The sequence below is a fragment of the Spermophilus citellus genome (genome assembly GCF_964194105.1).
Source record: "Spermophilus citellus genome assembly, chromosome: 7".
Classification (NCBI taxonomy): domain Eukaryota; kingdom Metazoa; phylum Chordata; class Mammalia; order Rodentia; family Sciuridae; genus Spermophilus; species Spermophilus citellus.
The window spans coordinates 158,449,480-158,473,633 of record NC_138188.1 but is presented as its reverse complement, the minus strand read 5'-3'; the positions used below and the strand labels follow the sequence as shown (position 1 = coordinate 158,473,633).

The window sequence follows — 24,154 nt, the reverse complement described above, 5'->3', positions numbered from 1 at the left end:
TGTGGTGCTGGGGATTGAACGCATGACAGGCAAGCACTCTACCAACTGAGCTATATCCCCAGCCCTGAGTAAATAAATTAATATCAAAAGGTCAAATATCAACTTTTAAAATTCCATGATTTTCTGAAGTAAATTAAAAAAAAAAAACATTCAAGCCTAAGCTTTTCCTTTCTCCAATTACATTTCTTGCACTGTTCATTATACCTCTGGCAGAAGAATCTGAATTTTCCATGTAGGAGTCCCATGAGAACAAATTAAACGACAGGTGAGCAAGGCCTTTTGCTAGACATTGCATGTACTGCATTAGCTACCAAAGTTACAGGTATGCCCAACTCCTTTTCCTTGGTTCTCCTCTGAACTACAAGTTTCTGGTTACTTCAATCACAACTGTCATTATAATAATAATACCCTGCAGTTAGCAAATTGTATTTGAAAAGTGCGCTCTTAGAAAACCAAAGTAAAAGGGAATCTCATCCACAGAGGACATCCTGGGACTCACTGGCCCTCACCACACACATTCCTAAGCCTGAAAGGATTTCACAGGAGGAGGGAGAAGTAGACAGGAGAAGCAAGAGGCAGCATAGTTCCCCACACCCATCCCTCCCTCACTCCAACCCCATCTCCACATTTCCCAAACACAACATCCACAGACTCAGGTTTTCATTGGCTCTTCGCTTCAACTACATCCATTCAAAGGTGCTCTCTGGTTTTCAAACTGCATGACTATTTTAACATTAAAATCACTATCACAGATACCTTGACCATTTCTGAACGAACCATTTGTTTCCCAACTCATACTTCATCTCAGGCTTTTTCCCCTCTGCCATTGGCCTTGAAATATTTATATTTCTTTCCTTTGAAGATAATTTTTCATTTATTTTACCCCTGATGTTTAGGGAGTACTGTTTTGGGCTTTTCCCCTCTTATGTGCACTTTTAATTACACTTTATCAAATAATTCAAGTATACATAAAAGTACAAAGAATAACATTAACATAATGAACACCCATGTACCAACTGTGTACCAACTTAGCAAGAAATTAACATTTTGCCATATTTACTTCAGCTTCTTTTGCAGAAGTTTGTTACAGTTGACATCCACTGTGTTAATTATTTTCCCTCCTTTTTCCCCAGAGATAGCCACTCCCCTGGTGTTTAACATGCCCATGCATTTTTAAAACATTTTTAATACATTCTCTGTATTAAGAATATGCATATTGTTTTGCATGTTTTTAAACATTATATAAATGGCATCATACTGTACAAATCATTCTGCAACTTGCTTTTTTTCACCAACATTGCATTCATTTTAACTGCCATTGAGAATTCCATTGTATGAATATACCATAATTTATTTATCCATTCCCCTACTGATGGACATTTAGGTTGTTTCCATTTCTTTACTCTTACAAACAATGCTATATATGAAGGCTTGTACATATCTTCTTGAGTACACATTGAGAGTTTGGAAGGGATGACCCTAGAAGTGGGCTGCAGAATATGCACATCTTCACCTTGTCAGATTTCTCTCCAAAGTGACTGTACCAATTTATACTTTCTCCAGCCGAGTATGAAAGTTTCCTTTGTTCCACATCCTCTCAAACACTTGGTATTACGAAGTTTTTAAGTTTTTGCCAATCTGATGGATATGAAAAAGAAACTTGTAGTTTTTAATCTGCATGTCATGTAAGGATAATCATGTCCTCATAAATGTTTATTGACTATTTGGATCATTTGTTTTTAAAAATCATCAACTTTCACATTTCCTTTTTACTCTATCGTCACCTTTCCATAGTGAATAATAATAAAGACTCTGCGTCCAGGCTGTCTGGACTCAAACACTGGCTCCATCACATATACCTTGTATCCTTTATTTGGGCTCTCTATGTGTAAAGAGGCAGCAGCACCTACCTCACATGATTGTGAAGGTTTTATAAGTGAATTTACATAAGTATTCACAACAGCACACCCATGTTGTTAGACACAGTACTATTATTTTTACCCTTTTAGAGAATAAACTTGCCAAAGTTATTCCTTAAAATTTGATTTTTAATGTCCCAATTTATATTTACTAATCTTTTAGAATTAAATTATTTTAGAAGTTTCAGCATTTGTTACTTTAATCCTTTTATTCCTCTTTCCTAATTTTAATTTTAAATGTTCCATTTCTGTTCTCTTGCAGCTCAACCTTTGCTTTTACAATAGCAGAGAGGAAGCCTGGCCTTCTGGAATAACTGAGGACTGCATTCTTGCCCAAACTAGTGGAAGGAGGATGCTTTATCCCCACAGATGCTCAGCAGGATTCCCATGGCAGAACTAGCATCCCTCTGATTCGAGAGCTTCAAAACATCTCAACCTTGGTAACTCAGCTAAAAGCTCTTCTCAGGACATAGGTCCTCCTATGTGTGTGGCACAGTTCAATTACTGACAACATGTTCTTTTCTTAAGGTTCATCACTTTAATCATTTTGATCAGGAGTGATACTATGGACTCTGAAAACATTAACCCTACATTACAAGCAAATGACATAAACAATGTGTAAGAAGGTAGGAAACACCAATAAAACTGGTGTGGCATAGCTTCATACATTAAACAGGCATCCAATACATATTGGTGATTGCCTAATAAAGAACAAAGGGTTCTCAACGCTGCTGACCTGGCTCTAGTGAAAATATAGATGGCATTCAACAATAAGCTATAATATCAGGAAGGAGGTACAAGAATACCCTGCTCTCGGCCTTTACATCACCACGCTACCTGATTCTGTTTCTATTTTCATGCACCTCCTGTTGTAGCAGGGGTTGAGGAGGATCCTCCTTGTGAGTCACCCTGATTTGCCTCTCAGCTTTCAGAGCTCAAGTGTAGGTGACTTTGTGCCCAGCAAGTTTCAGACAGGCACCTCAATTTTCACAAGAGGCTAGCCAAGTTGCAAACCTATTCATCTGATCTTGAAAGTATACAGATTCACCTTCAAACACCACAGAATATCTGCAATTCTGGACCTAGCCAGAGGCAATAACCTAAAGACATTTGCAGCTCATTTCTTGTCAGAACCAGTTGAGGACAGTGGTATTGATGGAAGACTGTGTCAAGCCCATCCATTCCTCTAGTCTAGTTAGCCTCGGATTATCCACGGCTTAAGCCATCTAAAAGCTGCATAACGTTAATACAGCGGTATTCTCCAAGGTGGTTGGATTACTGGTGATTTTTATTTTCTTCTTTTTAAACTCTGGTATTTTCCAAATTTTCTACCATGAGAATGTGTTCTGTTTATAATAAAAGAAAAACACAATAAATGTTATTTTTAAAGCTACATACTTGGAATATATTGTCTTCCCCACCCCCACCTTCCCACATCCCAACGTAAGTGCTTTTACTGAAAAACAATTGAAATCATGTTCTCAGTTTTCTTGACATCACAAAAACACTTGTGAAACCCAAAACTTTATTTTCAGAGGTTTTTTTTCCCCCCTATAAAGAGCAATGTTGCTAGAATTTTTTTAGCTCTTATCATTCAATTAACATTATTAGTAAGCCATTTAAGAAATTTCCTTCAGAAGGAACCACCAGGAGGAAAACTCATTCCAGCAATTGGTGTACTGGGGCTTTGTAAATAATGAAAATTATGTAACTTGCCAAGTTTTCCTTTTTCATTCTAAGCAACAGGAGATCAGGGTCAAATATGAATTATTAGTATTTCTACAGGCCCATATACCTATGTAGCCTTGTTTTGACAAAAACAAGCTCTGAATTGGTTTTCTGATTTATTGTGTTTTGAATATTCTACTGTGTGAATATATTCTTCAGCATACCCCAAACCTTTCTTACAGTAAAGTATTACATAATTAAATATAACAGTCTACATGTTCAATATTAATTCTTATAATTAATTTCTTAAATTTTTAAAACTGACAAGGCAATAAAAGCATGGTAGAGTATCTACATCAATCTTTCTCAACAAGTAAATATATTCAACATAAGAAATTAAGAATTAGTTATGATTCCACTCTCATAGTAATATTATTAAGTTTATGTGCTTTCTTTCACTTATGAAGGATATTTACTTAATTTTTCATACCAAGACAAATAGAAGAAAAGAAGGCAGTAAAAATATTTCTTCCAAAACAGATTAATTAATAGCGCAAAAGGACATAGTATATTATAGGTGTTATAAACACAGACTTTGACATCAACTAAGATCTGTGTTCAAATTATCAGTACTCACTAGTGGTATGAGCTGAGCTGGTCACAGGTAAAGTGTGAAGAATAATATAACCTACCTATTAAAGTTGCTGTGAGACTTAACGTGAAGCAATTAAAACAATGCAGGACATATGACAAAAGCTTGCACTCAGTCAGCTGCCGAAGGTACAGTTAGTGTATATACAGCCTACTACACTCTCTTTTTAACAATTTTTAACTATTTTTGGGAAAAAAAGGGGGGGTGTTTTCTTGCATACCTATGAAACAGAAATGTCTCCCCCAAAATGGGCATTTAGCATAACAATTCAATGATTGTGGTACTTTAACCAACTTACCTAAACTGTCCAGTACGAAGAAAGCAAAGAGCTCGGTTACCATAAAGAAGGTGGTTTTCAGGTCTTAAAAAGAAGTAACGTTTGGTCAGTAAATCACATTACATATGAAATAAACATACATTACACTGAAAACAGGCATGAAAAAAGTTTTTAAAACTTTACATTTTCATGGCAGAGCAGGAAGAATACAAGATTTGGAACTTAACTGGGTAAATCTCACTTCATTACTTCCTCAGTAGCCTTCTTTAAAACCAACCTAAACTATCCTGTGTTCAAACTGAAGAGAATCCTTGCTCTGACCAGCTCACAGGACTATTGTCAAGATCAAATAAGACATCTTATTAAAAAGTTAGTCAACTACAATGTATGCTGTAACTACAGAGGACAGGATCATTATGTCAGGGATATGCCACCTTGACAAAGAACTCCAGGCAAAAGGAGCTTGGAAATTGCAACAGTAACGTTAAGTAGCTTCATTTCAAATTTTGATCTTTTTAGTTTTGTCTGACAGTATAAAGCCAGAAATGATTTTCTTCCACCTTTTTCTCAATAGAATAGAGTAGCAGTCTTGGGGCAGCATGTTGACTAGATTGATTCATTCCCCCTGGGGACGAGCAAGGTAGGAAAGGGAGAAGTTACGTACACCCCAACCTTCAAAGGCTGCTATAATATTAGGTGGCTCACCTGAAGTGGCCATTAGGAACAGAATAGCACACCTGGGGGTAAGACTACAAAATTCCAGCAGCCGAGTAACAAAACCAGGTAGAAAAGAACACATGCATCCTCAACCATTCCAACTATTTTTCCTTAAAAAATTTCCTCTAAGAAAGCAAAACCTCCTATGTAGGTAGCATTTTAAGTATTAGGAACTAATCCTTTTTGATCAGTTAATAATTTATAAGGAAGTAGTTGACAGCAAAATGAGAAAAAGACAATAACAGGTGACTCTGCTGGAATGCCTTAAGAAAATAGAGCAAGGCAGAACCAAATTCACTACTGCACCTGACTTGCTTGAATTGCAGGATTTAATCAGTTCCAAATACTCAGGTTACCTCCAATGCTACTAATAACTAAAGATAAAAAATAAAAATCTATTTTGCATATCAAATTGGAAGATTCTACAATTCTTGATCTTATTTTTATTTATCCTAACATTCTAACTTGAGCTGCCACACAAAAAGGATCTCATTGCTCTGTTTTGCTCTTACCTATATTCAATGGCTCTGGTGTAATAGATAATAGCTATATCAAATCTTTCTTTGGAAAACTCTTCATTTCCTTTCATTTTCATTAGTTCTCCTTGCTGAGAAACCAAGGTGAAAGAAGACCCATCAATTAGCTCCAAAGACAATCAAGAAACCAATACCTAGGAAAAATGGATCTGGGTTTCCATCTTTAATATCAAAAAATAAGCTAGGGGATTATTTATATAGAAAAGGAGAATGTAATATCCAATATTTTGGGATGTGCAGTTGACCCTCAATATCTATGGGTTCTGCAACTGCAGATTCAACCATATGCAGATCAAAAACTTTTGGAAAGACCAAAAAGGGTCTATAGGAACATGTACAGACTTTTCTTCTTGTCATTTCCCCTAAGCAATACAGTACAACAACTATTTACATAGTATTTACAGAGTACTAGGTATTATATAGTGATCTAGAGATTATTTAAAGTATATGGGAGCAAGTGTACAAGGTATAGCAAATACTATACAATTTTTTATGAAGGATTTGAGCTCCAGCAGATTTGGTACCAGATAGGATCCAGGAACCAATCTCCCTCAGACACTGAGGGACAAATGTATATTAAAAGAAACCTTTCTCTAATAACTCCATATTAACTTGTTAAGAAATATTAAAAAGCAAGGAAAACCAACACATTGTGAATAATTTCTAAAATAATTTTTCCCTCACGTGCAGTATTCGGCAGACCCATTTTTAAATATATTTTTCCATATGGGACAGCAAACTAAAAATGAAATGCAAAGTAGAATTTTAACTTTATGTTAGCAAATGTGATATTATTCAATAAACCTTAGTGCTTAAAAATATATAAACTGTAATAAAGGAAATACTGACTAGATTAACTACCAAAAATCACCTGGCAGGTTAGTAAGAACATGTGTGTTCTTACTAACACACGTTACTGGGGGTCTGTGGACATAGCTCAGTTGGTAGAGTGCTTTCCTCTCATCTCTCATGCACAGGGCCCTGGGTTCAATTCCCAGCACCACAAAAAAAAAAAAAAAAAAGTTACTGATATATTCAAAACTTTTCAATTCAAATTTTTAAAAACAAATTAATTAAAATAAATTAGATATCAATAGCTCTAGAGAACTTAATTGAACATTAAATGTCTCCCCAAATCTTTTTTTAAAAATTGAATTAAGGGGCTGGGGTGTGGCTCAGGGGTAGCATGCTTGCCTAGCATGCATGAGGCACTGGCTTTGATCTTCACCATCACATAAAAATAAATATAAATAAATAAATAAAGGTATTGTGTCCATTTACAACTTTAAAAAAAACATTTTTTTAAAACTTGAATTAGAATCATTATTTCCTCTGAGTGACCAGGTGAATTACATTACATCTCAATAAAAATGTTATCAAGGAAAATCATTTCTTCAAATCATTAAAGGATGATAAAAAAATCAAATTTTTAATTTTTTAATTAACTACTTTAAAATCATTAAAAATTTCAGATTAAGGTATTCTCTCTTCTTCCAAATCAAAATTTACTAAAATTTTCCATCAAACATATTATTAAATCCTACAGTAGTTCCTTAGATACTGTCAACAGGTTTTTGTTTTGTTTTTTTGGTACCAGGGATTGAACCAAGGGGTACTTAACCACAGAGCCACATCCCCAACCTTCATCAGGTTTTTTAATGAACTTCCTCTGAGTGTTAAAAGTTCTAACAAGCAAATCTATTTTTTTAAGTTGTTGATGGATCTTTATTTTATTTATTCACATGCAGTGCTGAGAGTCAAATTCAGTGACTCACACATGCTAGGCAAGTGCTCCAACACTGAGCCGCAACTCTATCCCAAAAATGAACTCTTTCTTTTTTAAAAAATATATTTTTTAGTTGCAGACAGACATAATACCTTTATTTTATTTATTTATTTTATGTGGTGCTGAGGATCATACCCAGTGCCTCACAAGTGCTAGGCAAGTACTCTACCACTGAGCCACAGCCACAGCTCCCCCAACAAGCAACTCTTAATACATATTTACAGATAAATATTTATCCTCACCTCCATACACTCCGCACAATTTTGGGTTTTAAATTCTTCAAGTAAATTGCAGTTTTCCGTTACAACTTTAGTTATGTGATACTTGTCTAAGTTTTATTTTTAGGAAAGAATGAGAGAGAATATTTGTTAAAAAAAAAAAAAAACTGGTACTCACAAAATTCTAATTCTTAGGTTAAGTAGGTGAATTCATAAAGTTTATTATATTTTCTAAATACCCTGTTTCTTATAATCTTTCATGTGTATTAAATATTTTAGAAATAAACAACTTATAAAACGTATAAAACGTTGCATAAAACAGATGCTTGCAGTAAACCTAATCTCTTTTTATTAACAATTAAAGAAAACCACTTATTATTACACTATGTTACTATAACAAATACTTTTGTCATAACATATTCAAAATAGGTCTCATAATTACTCAAGTCAATTGAACAAATATCATCAAATATCTACAGTACACCAGGTACAATGTTCAATAAAATTGTATAAAAATAAAACCCTAGAGAATATTTTTCAAAATGTATTCAATATAGGGTTGGGGATAGAGCTCAGTTGGTAGAGTGCTTGTCTCACATGAACAAGGCCCTGGGTTCAATCCTCAGCACCACAAATAAATAAACTGTATTCAATATAATAAGTGAGTATTTAAAATGAATAGTAGACTCTTCAAAAAAAGAAATGTTAACAAAAAGAAGTCTGAAATACTATTCTTACAAAAATCCTTATAAAAATATTCTTATAAAATAAACTAATTTAAACACAGTTAGATAGCCAAACTGTGAAAAGTTTATCAGGCCTCATTTTCTACATTTTAAGCTATTATATAAAAAGGATTTTTTAAAATATAGTAAATTTTTTTATTGCAACAGACTAACAGTTATGCTTCTAGCAAAATATTAATTTCTAGGGTGAAAAGAATACCTAAAATTTAAGATTCAAGAGGGAACTGGGAATGTCACCAAATAAAGTACTACTAAGGGACAGAACAAGGTTGCTGGAGGAAAACATGAGCTTTGAGGTCAGAGACCTGACTTCTTATCTAAGTTCTACTACTTACTAGACTGTAGAAATCTCTCTTAACCTCATAAGTCTTAGATTGTTCACTTCTACAATTGAGAATAATAGGCTGGGCATGGTGGTGCATGCCTATAATCCCAGCGGCTCGGGAGGCTGAGACAGGAGGATCACAAGTTCAAAGCAAGCCTCAGCAAAAAAGACACTAAGCAACACAGACCTTATCTCTAAAAAATAAAAATACAAAAAAAAAAAAAAAAACAGGGCTAGGGATGTGGCTCACTGGTCAGGCCTGTGAGTTCAATCATCAGTACCCCCGCAAAAAAAGAGAGAATAACAGCCACCCCACAGGGCTATTATGAGAGAATCAGAAATGGGCCCACAATAGTGGCAATACATGATATTGCTTCTCCACCTCTACCCTAAAACCTGGTCCAGAATCAGAGGCTTTCAAAACAATGAAGAGAATAACCTCTATCAGTATAATACATCCCACTATCTAGTGAGCCTAACAGAAAGAGCTGTCTTTATTTAATTCCTCTCTATTATTTAAGTCAATAGACAAATCTTCCCTCTTCACAATGGAGATTGCAGATTATGGATTATCATCAACTAAAGAGTCAAAACATTTTCTGTGTCAAGATTCCTATAAAGTATACTCTAAAAAATTTACTGCTAATATTCAAATGCTTTAAAGAAAATCATTTCAGGGCTGGGGACACAGCTTAGTGGCGGAGGACTTGGCCAGCATGCATAAGGCCCTGGATTCAATCCCCAGCACCACAAAAAAAAAAAAAAAAAAGAAAGAAAGAAAGGAAGGAAGAAAAACATTTCAGAAAACTGGAGAAATATGTAAGGCTATTTCTCCATACATAAAAGAATAGCAGATTTATCAAGAAAATGAAAATCATAATTTTAGCTTCTGTTATTTTCTCATATAAACAAAAAGACATGGGCCCAGTTGTGAGCTCTTTATTTGAGTATTACATATTATAACTTATGACAACTATTAGATAGGATTTTTAAAGTATGATGCCACAATAATCTGAATGGTAAAAAACAGGATAAAACTAACTGTAAGGTTTAAGTTCTCTTATTCAAGTTATATTCCAGGTATGGATAATATGTCAAAATATACTCTGTCACTATTAAAAAGAATAAAAATAAATAAATAAAGGAAATAAAAAAATAAAGTTCTTTTATTTCATATACAGAAGAAAAACACTATAAAGAAAAACATTTTTTAAATGTTGCTAGAATAAATGAGAAATCATATAATTATATATTCCATTTTCCCAAATAATACCTTTAAAAACTGAGTTAACAATTTAAAGAACTTATACTTACATTCAGTGAAGAAAATACTTAACATAGACCAACAATTGTCGATTAATCCTAATTTAGGTAGAATTGTTGTATCGCCTGTGTATTTTACCCAATTTAAAGCTTCTTCCATTGCCAAAATTTTCTGTTTCAAAAAGAGGAAAGAAGAATGATACTCAAGTATTCTGTGGCAATATATATTTATCTTAATCTGTATTTCAAACCTTTATACAAAACTTATGTATTTTCATTACTCTATCACACAATAGAGGATAACTGGACTACAAATTACAAATTAACAGAAACTGTGGACTCACGTGTTCCATCTCTGGGTGACCTCGGGCTACCCTCAGAGTTCAAAATGCTTTTGCAATGATTACAGACCTGAAAGCTAAGGTCTACAACCTGGTCAAAGGCTGTCCTTTGCAGTATGAGAGTACAAATTTACAAGGTAGAAAAGAAGTCTCAAATCTCAATTAGTCTAGGACTTCCCTCTTTACCCTAAGGTTAAAGGTATAGATTAAAGTTCTCCACAGGGACTACATATTTTATATAGTCTGTGGCAAAAAGAATTATTATGAGATAATCAAGACTATGGCTAGGCAAATGGATGCTCAGAGCATTGATTCTCATGAAGGGTCAAGAGTTAACAGAAATGTTTGTTCTTTTAATGTATGAAATAACCTCAGAAATTAAATAGCTGAGTTGCCACTGCTGGTATAAGGCTTAAAGGAAACATGAAGACATTTCTATCACCAGTACCATTAAAATTTGGTTTATCACTGCATCTGAGGATTACCTAGTAATTATACAGTAAAAATATTCATACTGGGGACCTAATAATTTCATTTGGGGGAATATATGCTAGGAAAACAATCTAAAAGAGAAGAAAAAAAACTTGTAACATATATGAGTAAAAAAATGTAATGAAGCAAACCTGCAAAATGAGATTACACTGAGTAAAATATAGAAACCATACTACCAAATATTACATATAACTTTGAATATATGGTCTCAGTACATGGGAAAATGGGCAGTGATGTGACTGCCATTTATTCAGTGGGTGAGCTGGGTTTCCACATTTAACACTTACATTTTCTATTTTATAACCAATTCTCAATAAGCCTTCGATAAGGAATGAATCATTCTGCAAAATAAAAAAAAAAGAACAAAAAAGCATTTTTTCCTTATTCCTGGATTTTGTAATAGAAAAAAAAAATCTCCATTTTAGGAATTGTCTTGTGTTGCATAATGACATTTTCCATCAATGATGAGCCAAATGGGACAATGGTCCCAAAGATTATAACAGAGTTTAAGATTATTATTACCTAACGACATTGTAGCTATGGTGACATCATACATACCACAATAAAATGTACTGCTAACAAGCTTATGTGAGGCTGATATAAAACTTACTGCACTACCAATTATATTAAAGAATAGTACAGATAATTATATATATGTATAACACTTGATAATGATATTAAACAACTACATTACTGGTTTATGTAACTGTTATTTTAGAGTGTACTGCTACTTATTGAAATAAAAAAAAAAAAACTTCACTGTAAAGTAGCATGCCATATGTCAGCAGCAGTCACAACTTGTGTTTGCTTTGTCTCTTAATTGCATTAAGAGGCCACATCCAGTGACTAATCTACACCATCTGGGTCTGTGTAAGTATACTATATGATACTAAGATAACAAAACCATTTGATGGTGCATTCCTCAGAATGTATTCCAATCATTAAATGATGTGTAGTAGTATATTTTCCACAAGCACTTACACGATCAATTTACCCCTTAAGAGCTCTAAAACAAGAATTCATCAAAAGTCTTCCACAAGGCTCTAGTAATAAACTGATTTTGTGTAAATTTTAGATGTATAGATTTTTAAAGTTCATTAAACCTAGGTTTTCTAACAAGGCACATTGGCTGGTTTGTTACTGTAATGAGTTATCAGCAGAAATAAACACCAGAATGCTTTCTAAATTTAAGTTCACAGTCAGAATAAAAACAAGTATAACACCTGGCTCCATAACCAACTGAAATAAGAAAAATTATCAAATGGCTTTTTAAAAGAGAGAGGAGGTCAAGGCAGAAGGATCACGAGTTCAAAGCCAGCCTCAGCAAAAGCGAGGTACTAAGCAACTCAGTGAAACCCTGTCTCTAAATAAAATACAAAACAGGCTGGGGATGTAGCTCAGTGGTTGAGTGCCCCTGAGTTCAATCTCCCACCCCCAAAAGAGAGAGAGAATCACCATAGTACAAAGACACCTCCTCAAATCTATCCTGATAAATTTTATCCCAAAGGCAAAGTATTTGTCAATAGTGGTATGTTTTTATGTCAAAAGACGGAGTTCGTTTACTTTTAGAACCTGTGATTAAGGTTTCTATGAACCAGGGCCCCCTTTCATTTGTGACAAATTCTAATTTCTCTCCTTTAATATCAAGAAGCTGTCCTGGTCCACTATGGCATGGCAGAACCAGGACATTGGTCATCAATGTTATCGCTTCCATACCATGCACACTCTGACAGCAGAATAAGCTCAGGTAAAGAAAACTGAAAAGCTTATCTGTAAACTGCTATAAACTGGTAACACAGTTTATAGCAGTTAACAGTTAACAACTGACACTCTATATTTACATTCTTTGGAGGCGGGGCTACATTCTACCACTTACCGCAACTTTCTTTGCCAAATCCACAATATCTTCCATCAACTCAAGATATTGTAATTTCTTCAAACTTATCTCAGAGGCACGAGAACTGTTTAAAGACAAATTTATTTTTGGAAAGATTACATTCTCATATATACAAATTCACTGAATTTTATGCTTATATTACAAGCTATCTGACAAAAACATTCAGTTCTTTTCTCCTCTCTAGGTAACATAAGTAAGGAGTTTATTAAATGGACCAAACCATATATCCTCTCTCTCTCAGTTCTATACTACTGACATTTATAAAAGTATTTTAATTTTTCCTGACTTAACTTCAAGTCTACCATCTAATACTATTCAGAATTATTTCATTATAATGTTATAAATTTTCTTTCATATTCAAATTCCAAGAATTTACTTTTTCTACCTGTTAAACAAAAGCAAAACTGAACAGCATATTAGAATGAAGAGTAAGCCAAGTGTGGTGGCATATGCCTAAAATCCTAGCTATTCCAGATGGTGAAGCAGGAGGATTTCAAGTTTAAGGCCAGCTTAAACTTTGTTTAGCTAGACTGCATCTCAAAATAAAATTTTTAAAAAAGGGTTGAAGGTATAGCTTGTCAAGCACGGGGGAGACCCTGAGTTCAACCCACAGTACCACCAAAAAAAAAAAAAAAAGAATGAGGTATAAGCCTTCCATTGTATTTGGCATTCCTTAGCACTGTGCAACATGCTTATCACCGCTCATCCAAAATGAATAACATATAGTGACTTACGTGGTCTCCACACAGGGATGTAATCGTGATATTACAGAACTGTGCTGATGTTGAAAAAGAAGTGGCCAGAAGATATATATTTTAATGGCATCACAGTAATCTTGCAGGACAGAAAGTGGTTTACTACACCATATATTGCAGATGTCAAATTCTTAATTAAAATAAAAAAGTTTAAAATTAATATTTGTGCCTTGATTTTTAATGAATCAACACTGCTATACAGAAAAGGTAAAAATGGATATGAGAAGACAAGAAATGAATTAATGTTTTAAACTGCTAGAAGTTAAGAATATTTAAGTGTTGGCTAAAACTCAATTTACAAAGAAAGATTTTGGTTTCCAGGAAAAAAATAGTAAGAATCTATTTTTAAGAAGACATATAAATCTTATTTGTTGATATGACTAGATAAATCACCTCCATTTGTGGTCCATCAATAAATTTAACATTAATATGTCAACATGCTCACCTAAATGTTTCTTGCTTTGGGCATAATCTTTATACTTCATACCCTAAAAAAAAAGAAAATTATTTTGATTTGCAACTGGTAAAATACACAAGTATACTTTTTGACTTTCAATCAATGGATTAGCAGAACTAAACTGAAAAAAATCTAATGTACATTTACTTATATGCTTTGAATATATCTGTAGCCAGTGAGTCTTAATTTAAGGCCTTTTTCATGTTTCCTGAGTTTCTTTCTACAACTCTATTCAAGAGTTTTTCTAATTCTCAGAAAGCCGCCTCATGTCTTCACTTATTCTCTGAAATCTATTCTTATTGTTGAGGCACAGCTTATTTCTTTTGAATAATAACCTCTTCAAAAGCATGTGTTCCTTCTTATAAAAACCCATAGCGCCCCCCACACACACACACATACACACACAAAATCTTTACTCAAATGCCCTAAATCAGAAAGCCTTTAGGATATACCATGTTAAAAACAAAAATTTAACAAACCTACTTACCACTCCATCACAGTAAAGCTGAGTCACACGAACATAGTCATCCGTCGTATATTCAGGAGCAAAGTCACAATCATCTTCGTAAGGGCTATCTTCCAACAATGCATAATCCGCCACAGTGAAGTCTCCATCAGTAAAATTGTCCATGGCACACAATCCTAAGGAAATAACATACATCCAATTCAGTAATTAAATCATTCGAGATGACATGAGCAGCATTCTTCCTGGCTTCTATAGTATAACTGAAAAATACTTAAAACCTATGCTTCAAGGAACTCCAATCAGAACACTGATTTTTGTCCCCATTCTGTGATTCTCCCCCCATTCTCTCCCAATAGTTTTATCTGCTTCTTCCTTTCCTCAGACTCAGATATTCACCATCACTACTCTGAACTTATCTGTTTACATGTATCCCTTAGATGGAAGATAAGGGCACTGTTATTTACTTTGTATGTGCCTAGCATACAGTAAGCCTCAAATGGCTGCTCAAAATAGAAAGGCATCTTCCCACTGCTGCACTCTTACTCCACCTGCTTTGACTGCATCCCATGTTTTACCATACATGAAATGCTACATTCTCAATTTCCTGGCCTGAACTAAATCCTTACCACTGAGAAACAGTTTCCTATCAGTGCTCATACTCCCCTATGTGTCTCTCAGCGTCTCTCCATCTTGGGGAAAGGGGCAAGACCAGAGTGGTCCAGGGTGAGTCTTTCAAATCTCTTCCAGACATTCAGACATGAATGGATGTCCACATCCAGACATGCCATCTTGTAACTACACCTTCTTCTAATAGTCTCCCAACTACCACAACACAGAGCACTGCTAGACTACAAAGGAGGAAAAAAACCTCACATTACCAAGAGACATGTTTTAAAAAATATTTATTTCAATGGGGGAAAAGGGAAACTAGGGCCAGAGTTTTAGACTAAGGTTTTGTGTTTTTTTCCCCTGAAAAAAAAGTTCAATAATGAGGATTTTTAGAGCTCTCAGAGAACAGCTACACTAAATATCACTGAAAAATTCATTTTACTACTTCTAACTCTTGCCCAAATAAAGGCTTTCTTTTTCTACCATCACCAGCACCATGATTAACACCATTTCTTACACCTTTTCACTTTCACTATTATCCCATTATGATTAGAACTAGTAAAGCTTCTTTGTTCCTAAGCAAGACCACCATCAATCCTTGAAATATTTCTTTAATAAATCCTTCTTATTATATCCAATTTAGTGTATTAAAACCTTGCAATATCTAAAGTGAAGAATAGTAACAGGTTTCCTAGCAAACTCTTCGTACAATGTGTCAAAATACTGCACTATAAGTGCTTTACAAGCCATCATCTCATTCTCATAACAATTCTTAGTATCCCCACATGCCAACATCTCCACTATAAAAATGGGAAAATAGTCTCAGTAAAATTAAGTAATCTGATCAAGGTCACCAATCTAGAAAAAAAATCCACACTCAGCCTTCTGATTCCGAAGTCTCTTTTCTCAAACACTATATTTTACATCCAATTTTCCTTGTCATTGCCAGCTATTTACCTCTTGGCACTGTCATGTTTAAGGACCCTGGCAACTAGTTCCCCCCCTCTCTTCTCCTCCTCCAAATTCCATCACTATTCCAACCATATCAAGGCCCATTGAGACAATACCCTAGCCTTGAATTTCACTGTTTACCTCACCAGACTATTCCTTCTCAGGGCCACAACTTGAGACCACTGTCCATGTCTAAAACACTTTTTAATTCCTTCACTCACTCATCTTCCCTCTGACCACATCAAGGGTCATTACAGCTAGCATCTTCTGTCTCCTCTTACAGCCATTCAACTTCATCAAGAACTTTTCTTCATTTTTCTCCTATTCAAATCCTCCATTCTTACTCATTTTCAGTTCCTACAATTTGGTTTCCATTTCTACCATTCAAGGGAAATTGTTTTCAATAAAGTCATTAGTGATCTTCTATAAATAGACTGGCTATCTATAATGTCTGGAACTTGTCCTACTCTGCATGAACAATATTTCCAAAGTTTAAAGAATTTAACTGTAAAAGTGAACAATGGCCATAAAAAAATAGACATCATAGTACCCAAAATAAGGCACATAAAATGAGATAAATGTTATCTCAAGATAACATTTACTTAATTCACTTTTCTTACAAATGTTTTTGTTATAAATACAGAAAGAGCCAAGAACTGTCATAGCCCACATATCGCCATCATGGCACTGATTACAAAACCACTGGCTGACTCAGCCATGACGCTGGTCATTTAAGCCTGGCAGATCTCATGATACCACAAACAGCACCAATTGTACTGTAATTATAATATTGGCGTTATTTTTTTTTTCTGTTTTGTTTTAACTAGAGAGGCAATGTGGCAAAATGGTTAAGAGCATGGACTCTGGGGCCAGAATGCCTGGGCTTGAGCCCTGACTCACCCATTTCTTTGATGTGTCACCTTGGGCAAGTTTCTTAACTTCTCTGGGCTTCTGTTTCCTCATATCACATCAAGTGGAGATAATGATACTACCTACCCAATTGATTAGTTAATATGTATAAAGTGCTTTGAAGAGTACTGAGCATGTAGGAAATGCTATAAATACCAGCTATTATTAACACTAATATTAATTTTTTTAAACTACTGTTTGGATGCTTCCAACTAGAGGTCTACCTTAATTGCTAAATCAGCTTACAACTTACTTGACGCTGAAGACCACTTCCTCCTTCTCAGAACTCTTCATTTGGACTCCAAAGACCATCTTCTGGTTCTCCTCCTATTCGTCTGGCTGCTCTTCCTCAGTCTCCTTCATGGGCTCTTCTTCTCCATTCCCCGCCACCCAAATGTCAACTCTCTTTTCTTCTCTCTTACTCTTTCCTTGGTGACCTTATCCACCATACCCAGGGCTTAAAACAGCACTTTCTGAACTTTATTTGCATAGCTTCACCATGATTGTTGCCATTTCCATATATCACATGTATTTTTACTAATATTTTCCTTTCATTGTACTCACTTGGCCTAAGTGATAATGTCCATGATGTCATAGGTTTGATCCACAAGTTATGTTTTTCATACACATAAAATCCTAACTATTAAAAAATTTCAAGTGCTTATCCATGTACCATTTAAAATTATCTCATATGGTACTGTAGAACAATGGCTTCCAAACTGCCAAGTGCTAAAATCCCAAATCCTTCTCTTAACTTCTAGACCCTCTGTGCCAATTGCTATTGGATCTTAACCAAGATGTCCCACAAGCCCCTCAGTAAGTTTCAGTAAGTTGAAAAACAAACAACTTTTTCCTCAAAAAAAAAAAAAAAAAAAAAAAAAAAAAAAAAAAGCAAATGAAACCAAGTTCTTTCCTCTTTCTGTATGCTATTTATCAGTTAATTGCTCTACATGCCACATGGTTACTCAAACCAAAAATCTGGGGGTCAATCTAGACTCCCTATTTTCCTCAACATTTCTATCCAACTGACCACTAAGTCCTCAATTTCTTCTTCCCCAAGATCTAAATTTAGCACACACATACCTCTTCATGTCCAGTGCCACTGCCTTAGTTGTACCTTTACCTTTATTCCTCTCAAAAATACATAAATGATCTCCTAACTGTGGTTTACTGTCAAACCTGGTATCCTCTAAAACACTGATCATATAATATTACAGCAGAAAATCATTCAACAGCTTTCCTTCATTATCAGAATAAAGTCCAACTTCCTTACTATAAGCATAGGTTTCATGTGATCCTATTCCTGTTTCTATCTCCAGTCACTTCGTGACATATAACATGGAAGCTAGTCATACCCAACTGCTCATCATTCCTAAACAAACCTTACTCTGTGACCACCTAGTGCCTACCAATCCTTGACACTCAATTCTAGGAAGCATTTTCCACAGTACCAAGTTTATTTTTGCACTTCTACTCTACAAGCCTAGAGCACCCTGCCCACTCCTGACACAGTTCTTACACTGTTTGATCACCACAGGTTCATCTCTGTAAGGTCACTATGGGTCCAGAGGATACACTGTGCAGTCTGCTTGCCACCTATACTATTATTTATTTAATATCTCCCTTCAGAATAACCCAGCCTTTTAAACAAATTTATTTTAATAGAAAATTGATAACATAAAGAAATACTATGTTTGATACAACAAAAGTTTTCTAATACAAGCTAAATATATTACTAAAATTAATCTTAAAATACACTTCTGATCACATCAGTTATGATGAACTAGATTCTGAAGGACACTACCAATGCAAGAAAAGCAGATCTTGGATTTTTTAAAAATACTTTTAAGTAATTTCAGCTCACGGAAATACATTTCAGGAGACCCTTTCCCCCAAAAAAAGCAGCAAACTTTTAGACAGGAACTTGGCAACCAAAAGCAGTAAGTAGTAGAAAAGCAGATCTTGGATTTTTTAAAAATACTTTTAAGTACTTTCTGCTCACAGAAATATATTTCAGGAGACTCTCTCAGGACAGTGAACCCTAGACCGGAAGCAAAATGTCAGAACTGAAAAGTGGGTCAAATTAAACTCCTGTCTCCCAGCCAGAGCTAATACAAATGCTTTCAGAAAGAAAAGTAACTTCCAGTTAGGCTCAAGACTCTCACAAATTTTTACCAAATAGATCTTTAGAGTTTATAATAGGGGATCACCAAACACTGGAAATAACAAGCCACCATGAGGGGCAGACAACAGATGGGGAAAAAAGCAATAAATTTGGATCCCCTAAGGATAGAAACATTGAGATTTCCAGACACAGTCTGTGAATAACTACAAAAATGAGCAAGTAACATGAGACTACAATGAATGACTGTGTATATATGAAAAATAACCAAGCTGAACTTTGAGAAATTAAAAATATAATTGTTAAAAGTGAAAAAAATGGGGGATTAGAGAGAAAATTAGGCACACCTAAGAGAAAAATGGCAAACTAGACAATAAGAAGGATGAAATTACCCAGCACTAAAAATTTTATTAAGGAGAAATAAGATGAAAAGTATGATGGGGGAAGAGTAAGTGATCTAGAAACAGTTACACATACATATAGCCAGTTAAAACTCCAGAAGGGAAGAACAGTCCAAATAAAAAAGAGGCAATATTTAAAGAATACAAGGCTCCAGAATCTTCTAGATCTCATGAAAGACAACATTCAGAATGAACATCAAGTATCCAAAATAGAATAAAAAAATTAATTTCCATCTAAACTTAGAAATGAAATGATATAAATCAAAGACAAAATCCAAATCAGCTATAACAAAAAGATATTTTCTTCAAAAAAAAGCATAAATAAAACTAGCAACAGACTCTGCATAATATTCTCACCACATTCTCTTAAGAAAAGGGTTAAAAAAAATAGTTTTAAATAAAAACTGAGTTGACCACCAATCAAGAGTCTTGAACTAAAGGAACTTCTAATCCTACCAATTAAAAGACACTGATTGTCTGATGGGCCTGAAAGATAAGACCAGCAATATGAAAAAAGTGAAAATCAAATGAAAAGCACATTCTAGATAAATTACCACCAAAGACTCTAAGTCAAAAAAAGCAAAATTAGGAATAGAGAGGATCGCAACAGAGTAGATATGTTAAGAGAAAATATTAAGCTTGTATGCAGCTAATATAAGTACCTCAAAATACATAAAAACAAAAACTGTTAGAAGTATAAAAAGTCTATTAGAAGGTAACAGAAGATTCCAACATACTCTTCTCAATTAATGATATGATAAAAACTAATAAAGACTGAACAACACAATTTCTTATCTTTAATGATTACAGGAAAATTATAGAATTCACTAAGGACAAGGTCATAAAAATAAGAATGAAAGAATAACAAGAACACATTCTCTAACAACATAGGTGAAAAAAAAATTAAAGTAGATACACCTGAAAATTAAAACAATGAAAAAATTAATGCAGATACATTTGAAAAGATAAAACATGCCAGGTGCGGTGGCACATGCCTGTAATCCCAGTGGCTGGGAAAGCTAAGGCAGCAGGATAGTGAGTTCAAGGCCAGCCTCAGCAATTTATCGAGGCCCTAAGCAACTCAGAAACAGACTGTTTCTAAATAAAATATAAAAAATGGCTGGGGATGTGGCTCAGTAGTTAAGTCCCTTGGGTTCAATCCCCAGTACCAAGACAAAACAAACAAACAAACAAAAAGCATTTCTAAATAGTAAGCAAAAAAAATAAAAATTGAACTTTTCATAAGAACTTAATTTCTGAAAATTAATGAAAGCATTAGAAACTTAGATGAAGAAAATAATGAATTTCAAGAAAATTTATAGCATTACATGCTTATACTAGAAAACAAAAATGGCTAAAATTGATGTTAAAACTTGCAATTTAAGTTAGAAAAAGGAAAGAAAGGGAAGGAAATCATAAATAAAAGAGGGAAATCAGCATGCACAAGGTCCTGGGTTCAATCCCTAGCACCCGCCTTGCCCCCGTAAAAAGTTAGTCTTTTGTGAAGATTAATAAAACAGACAAACTTTGGCAATAAATAATAAAAGAGAGAAATAGAGACAGAGAGAGAAGTCAGACATAAATAATATTCAAAATGAGAAAAGGGAACATCCAAATAAAGAAAAGATGGAAAGGGATATTAAAATATTATTAACTTGATGCCAATAAACTTTAAACATGCTAATGAAAGGACAAATTTCTAAAACTAAAATAAATAGAGAACCTGAACACTCCTACTACCATTCAACTGCTAATGACTACTCAGCTTCCACAAAGAAAATACTAAATTTAGGTCATTTTCAAATAGGTTTCACCAATTTTTTTAAGAAACAAATCAGACCAATCCAAACTCTCTCAGACAACTGAAAGAAGAGGAACTACTTGCTAATTCAATATATAAGTTCAGTATAAAGTAATACCAGAATCAGGTAGTCAATAAAGAAAAAGAGAATTCTATTTATAAAAAGATTCAAAAACTCTGAAGAAAATATTAGCAAATTCAATCCAGGAGTTCATAAACAGATAATCCATCAATACCAGTTTGGATTTATCTCAAGAATAAAGAATTTTCAAACCCATAAATTGAAATTCATTATATTTATAACAATTACAGGGGGGAAAAAGGAAAAAAAAACGAGATATTTCTCAACAGATGCAGAAAAACATATGACAAAATGCAGATTTCCTGGACACATTCAAAGATGTCTACAAAAGCTCATAGCAAAATGTTATTCTTTATGGGAGAACACTCTCTTTAAAATTGGGAATAAGATCTGTAAGCCCATTATAATGACTCACTTCTAATGAATAATCATAATCACCTCCATTGAACATAGATCTAAAAGTGTGCTAGAACATTAAAAAATAAAAGAGCAAATAACTGTCACCATTTGCAAATGATATAATTATTCACATAAAAAAAGGAATTCCAGGAAATATATTAGAAATATTAGAAGTTTATCAAGTGGATAACTAAAAAGCAATATTAAAGATTGCTACTTACTAATAATTGTCAGAAAATAGATTGTTGGGGCTGTAGTTGTGGCTCAGTGGTAGAGCGCTTGCCTAGCATGTGCGAGGAGGCACTGGGTTCGATCCTCGGCACCACATAAAAATGAATAAATAAAATTAAGGTATAAAAAATGTTGTATCTGTTAAAATTTTTTAAAATAGATTCTTAAATACTGGCACTTATAATACCAACAACAATTTAAAACATTGGATCAGCATTTAAAAAGTGAATAATCTCTATAAATAAAATTATGAAACTGTATTAAAAGACACTGAAAACCTAAGTAAATAAAAATACTATATTCTCAAAATCCTCAGGGTTTTAATTCTCCCCAGAACTTACTCAATGAATTTCAATTAAGTCCCAAAGGGTTTTTCATGTCTCATGTAACAAACTGATCCTTTAAAGAATCCAAATGTCCAAAAACAGCTGAGACTCAAGTCCTCCCCAGATATCAAAATTTCTGGTAAAATGATAGCATTATTGATTAAGACCGTGTGAGTATCAACACAGAAAAAGATTGCAAATGATACAGAACAGGTGACAAGTGATGCAGAAAGGCAAACCAGAAACAGACCCATCATGCACATAGAAGCCAAACATAAAAGAAATAGTACAGCAGATCACTAGTGACTGAGGGGCTGGAACCACGTGAAGGGATAAAATGAATGTGAATCACTAACACCATTCCAAAAAAGGAAAAATCAATTTCAGATGGATTATGAATTTAAATGTGAAAAGTGTCATTTTAAAACTTCTAGAAAGAAACACAGGAGAATGACTTTATAAACCCAGAACAAGGAAGGTTTTCAGTTACAGAACATTAAAATTAAGAAAGAGTGAATGAAATATACCATGAAGAGTAAAAAGACTGGCCAAAAACTGGAAGATATTTACAATGTATATAATCAATAAAAGACCTGTTACCAGTTTTATAAGACAACTCAATAGGAAAAAAAAATGGATAAAAAGACATGACTAGGTATTTCATAAAAGGAAAATATAAATGGTTCATAAATATATGAAGAGATGTTCAATCTCAATAATCAAACAAATGCAAATTAAAACCACAACAATGTATCATATCATACCCATTCCAGTGGCAAATATTAGGACATCTAACATAAGTATTGGAGAGGATACACATCAACTTACACACTGCTGATGAAAACATCTAAGTTGAAAAATCTTTTGGCCAAAATATAAACTGGTACAACCACTTCAAACCCTGGAATCATTCATAAAGTTGAATATTTACACACCCTTTGACCCAGCAATTCCACTTCTAGAAAACAGCTTACGTTTACTATTTTTCTTTTCCCTCTCATAAACCACCAAAAATGCTTTTGAAAAATCATTCACATTTTACAGCAACATCTAAAAAATTCTGGCATCAAGCTTAAATAATTGCAAATGATGAATTTATAGATTATTATAGTAGCATTTAAAACTAAAATGAATGTTTCTTTTAAATGCATAATTATTAATAACCATACAGTTAATCAAAATAGCTATATATACTGATAATTAAATACAAAACTGAAATTTTATTGGACATGCATCTCTTGAAATAATGGAGAGGTGTTGCCTGAATTAAAGATGGTTTTCCCCAATGCTATACACTGTATTTTAAATTACCTTTTTGGTTTCCAGAGTTTTCCTACTTGGGGCTATTCCCTAGTTCTTCCTTGTAGGTATGTGGTTTGTTTTATGTAAAACACTACTGTGATGAAAGGGAAGGTGTGAAAGTTGAACCAGCAGGACTCTATTATTGGTCTCAGGCATACAGTTTCAAGAAAGATCACATACAGAATTTAATGATCTAGAAATTCATTAACATCTCCTGTTCCCATATACTACTTGGAAAATCATATACCCCAGGATGAAAATTAAAAGAAATTCTTTCAACTCTGTATATACAAGACTCTTCAAAGTAACAAAACCTCAACAACTAGAACACCCACCAATAGGAGAATGCATAAGCTGTGTTATATTCACCTGTGGAATATTACACAGCAGTAAAAATTAAAGACTTACATCCATTCTCAATATCAGTGACCCTTAGAAATGTAACATTGGATGAAATAAACATGTTCCCAAAGACTACAGTACCCAGTAATTCCTTTCTTTTTTTT

General features: G+C 34.0%; 1 protein-coding gene across 13 annotated transcripts in view; it reads right to left on the bottom strand.

Annotated features, from left to right (window-relative positions):
- The window catches only part of TTC3 (tetratricopeptide repeat domain 3), a 120,782-nt gene that overhangs the window by 93,805 nt on the left and 2,823 nt on the right, over positions 1-24,154 (bottom strand). For 4 of the 13 annotated variants that reach the window (XM_081300642.1, XM_081300644.1, XM_081300636.1 and 1 more), the window contains 9 exons: positions 14,537-14,691; positions 14,038-14,080; positions 13,572-13,722; positions 12,817-12,901; positions 11,228-11,281; positions 10,159-10,279; positions 7,798-7,883; positions 5,746-5,840; positions 4,538-4,600 (listed from right to left, as the gene is read on the bottom strand). The exons of 4 other annotated variants lie outside the window; for them this stretch is intronic. In XM_081300642.1, coding sequence (XP_081156768.1) covers positions 4,538-4,600; positions 5,746-5,840; positions 7,798-7,883; positions 10,159-10,279; positions 11,228-11,281; positions 12,817-12,901; positions 13,572-13,722; positions 14,038-14,080; positions 14,537-14,680 — 842 coding nt within the window. In that variant the 5' untranslated portion in view covers positions 14,681-14,691. Of the gene's footprint in view, positions 1-1,513; positions 1,614-4,537; positions 4,601-5,745; positions 5,841-6,640; positions 6,660-7,797; positions 7,884-10,158; positions 10,280-11,227; positions 11,282-12,816; positions 12,902-13,571; positions 13,723-14,037; positions 14,081-14,536; positions 14,692-17,237; positions 20,259-24,154 lie in introns of those variants that run through there. 5 more of the 13 variants (XM_081300643.1, XM_081300646.1, XM_081300647.1 and 2 more) reach the window with 5 other exon arrangements.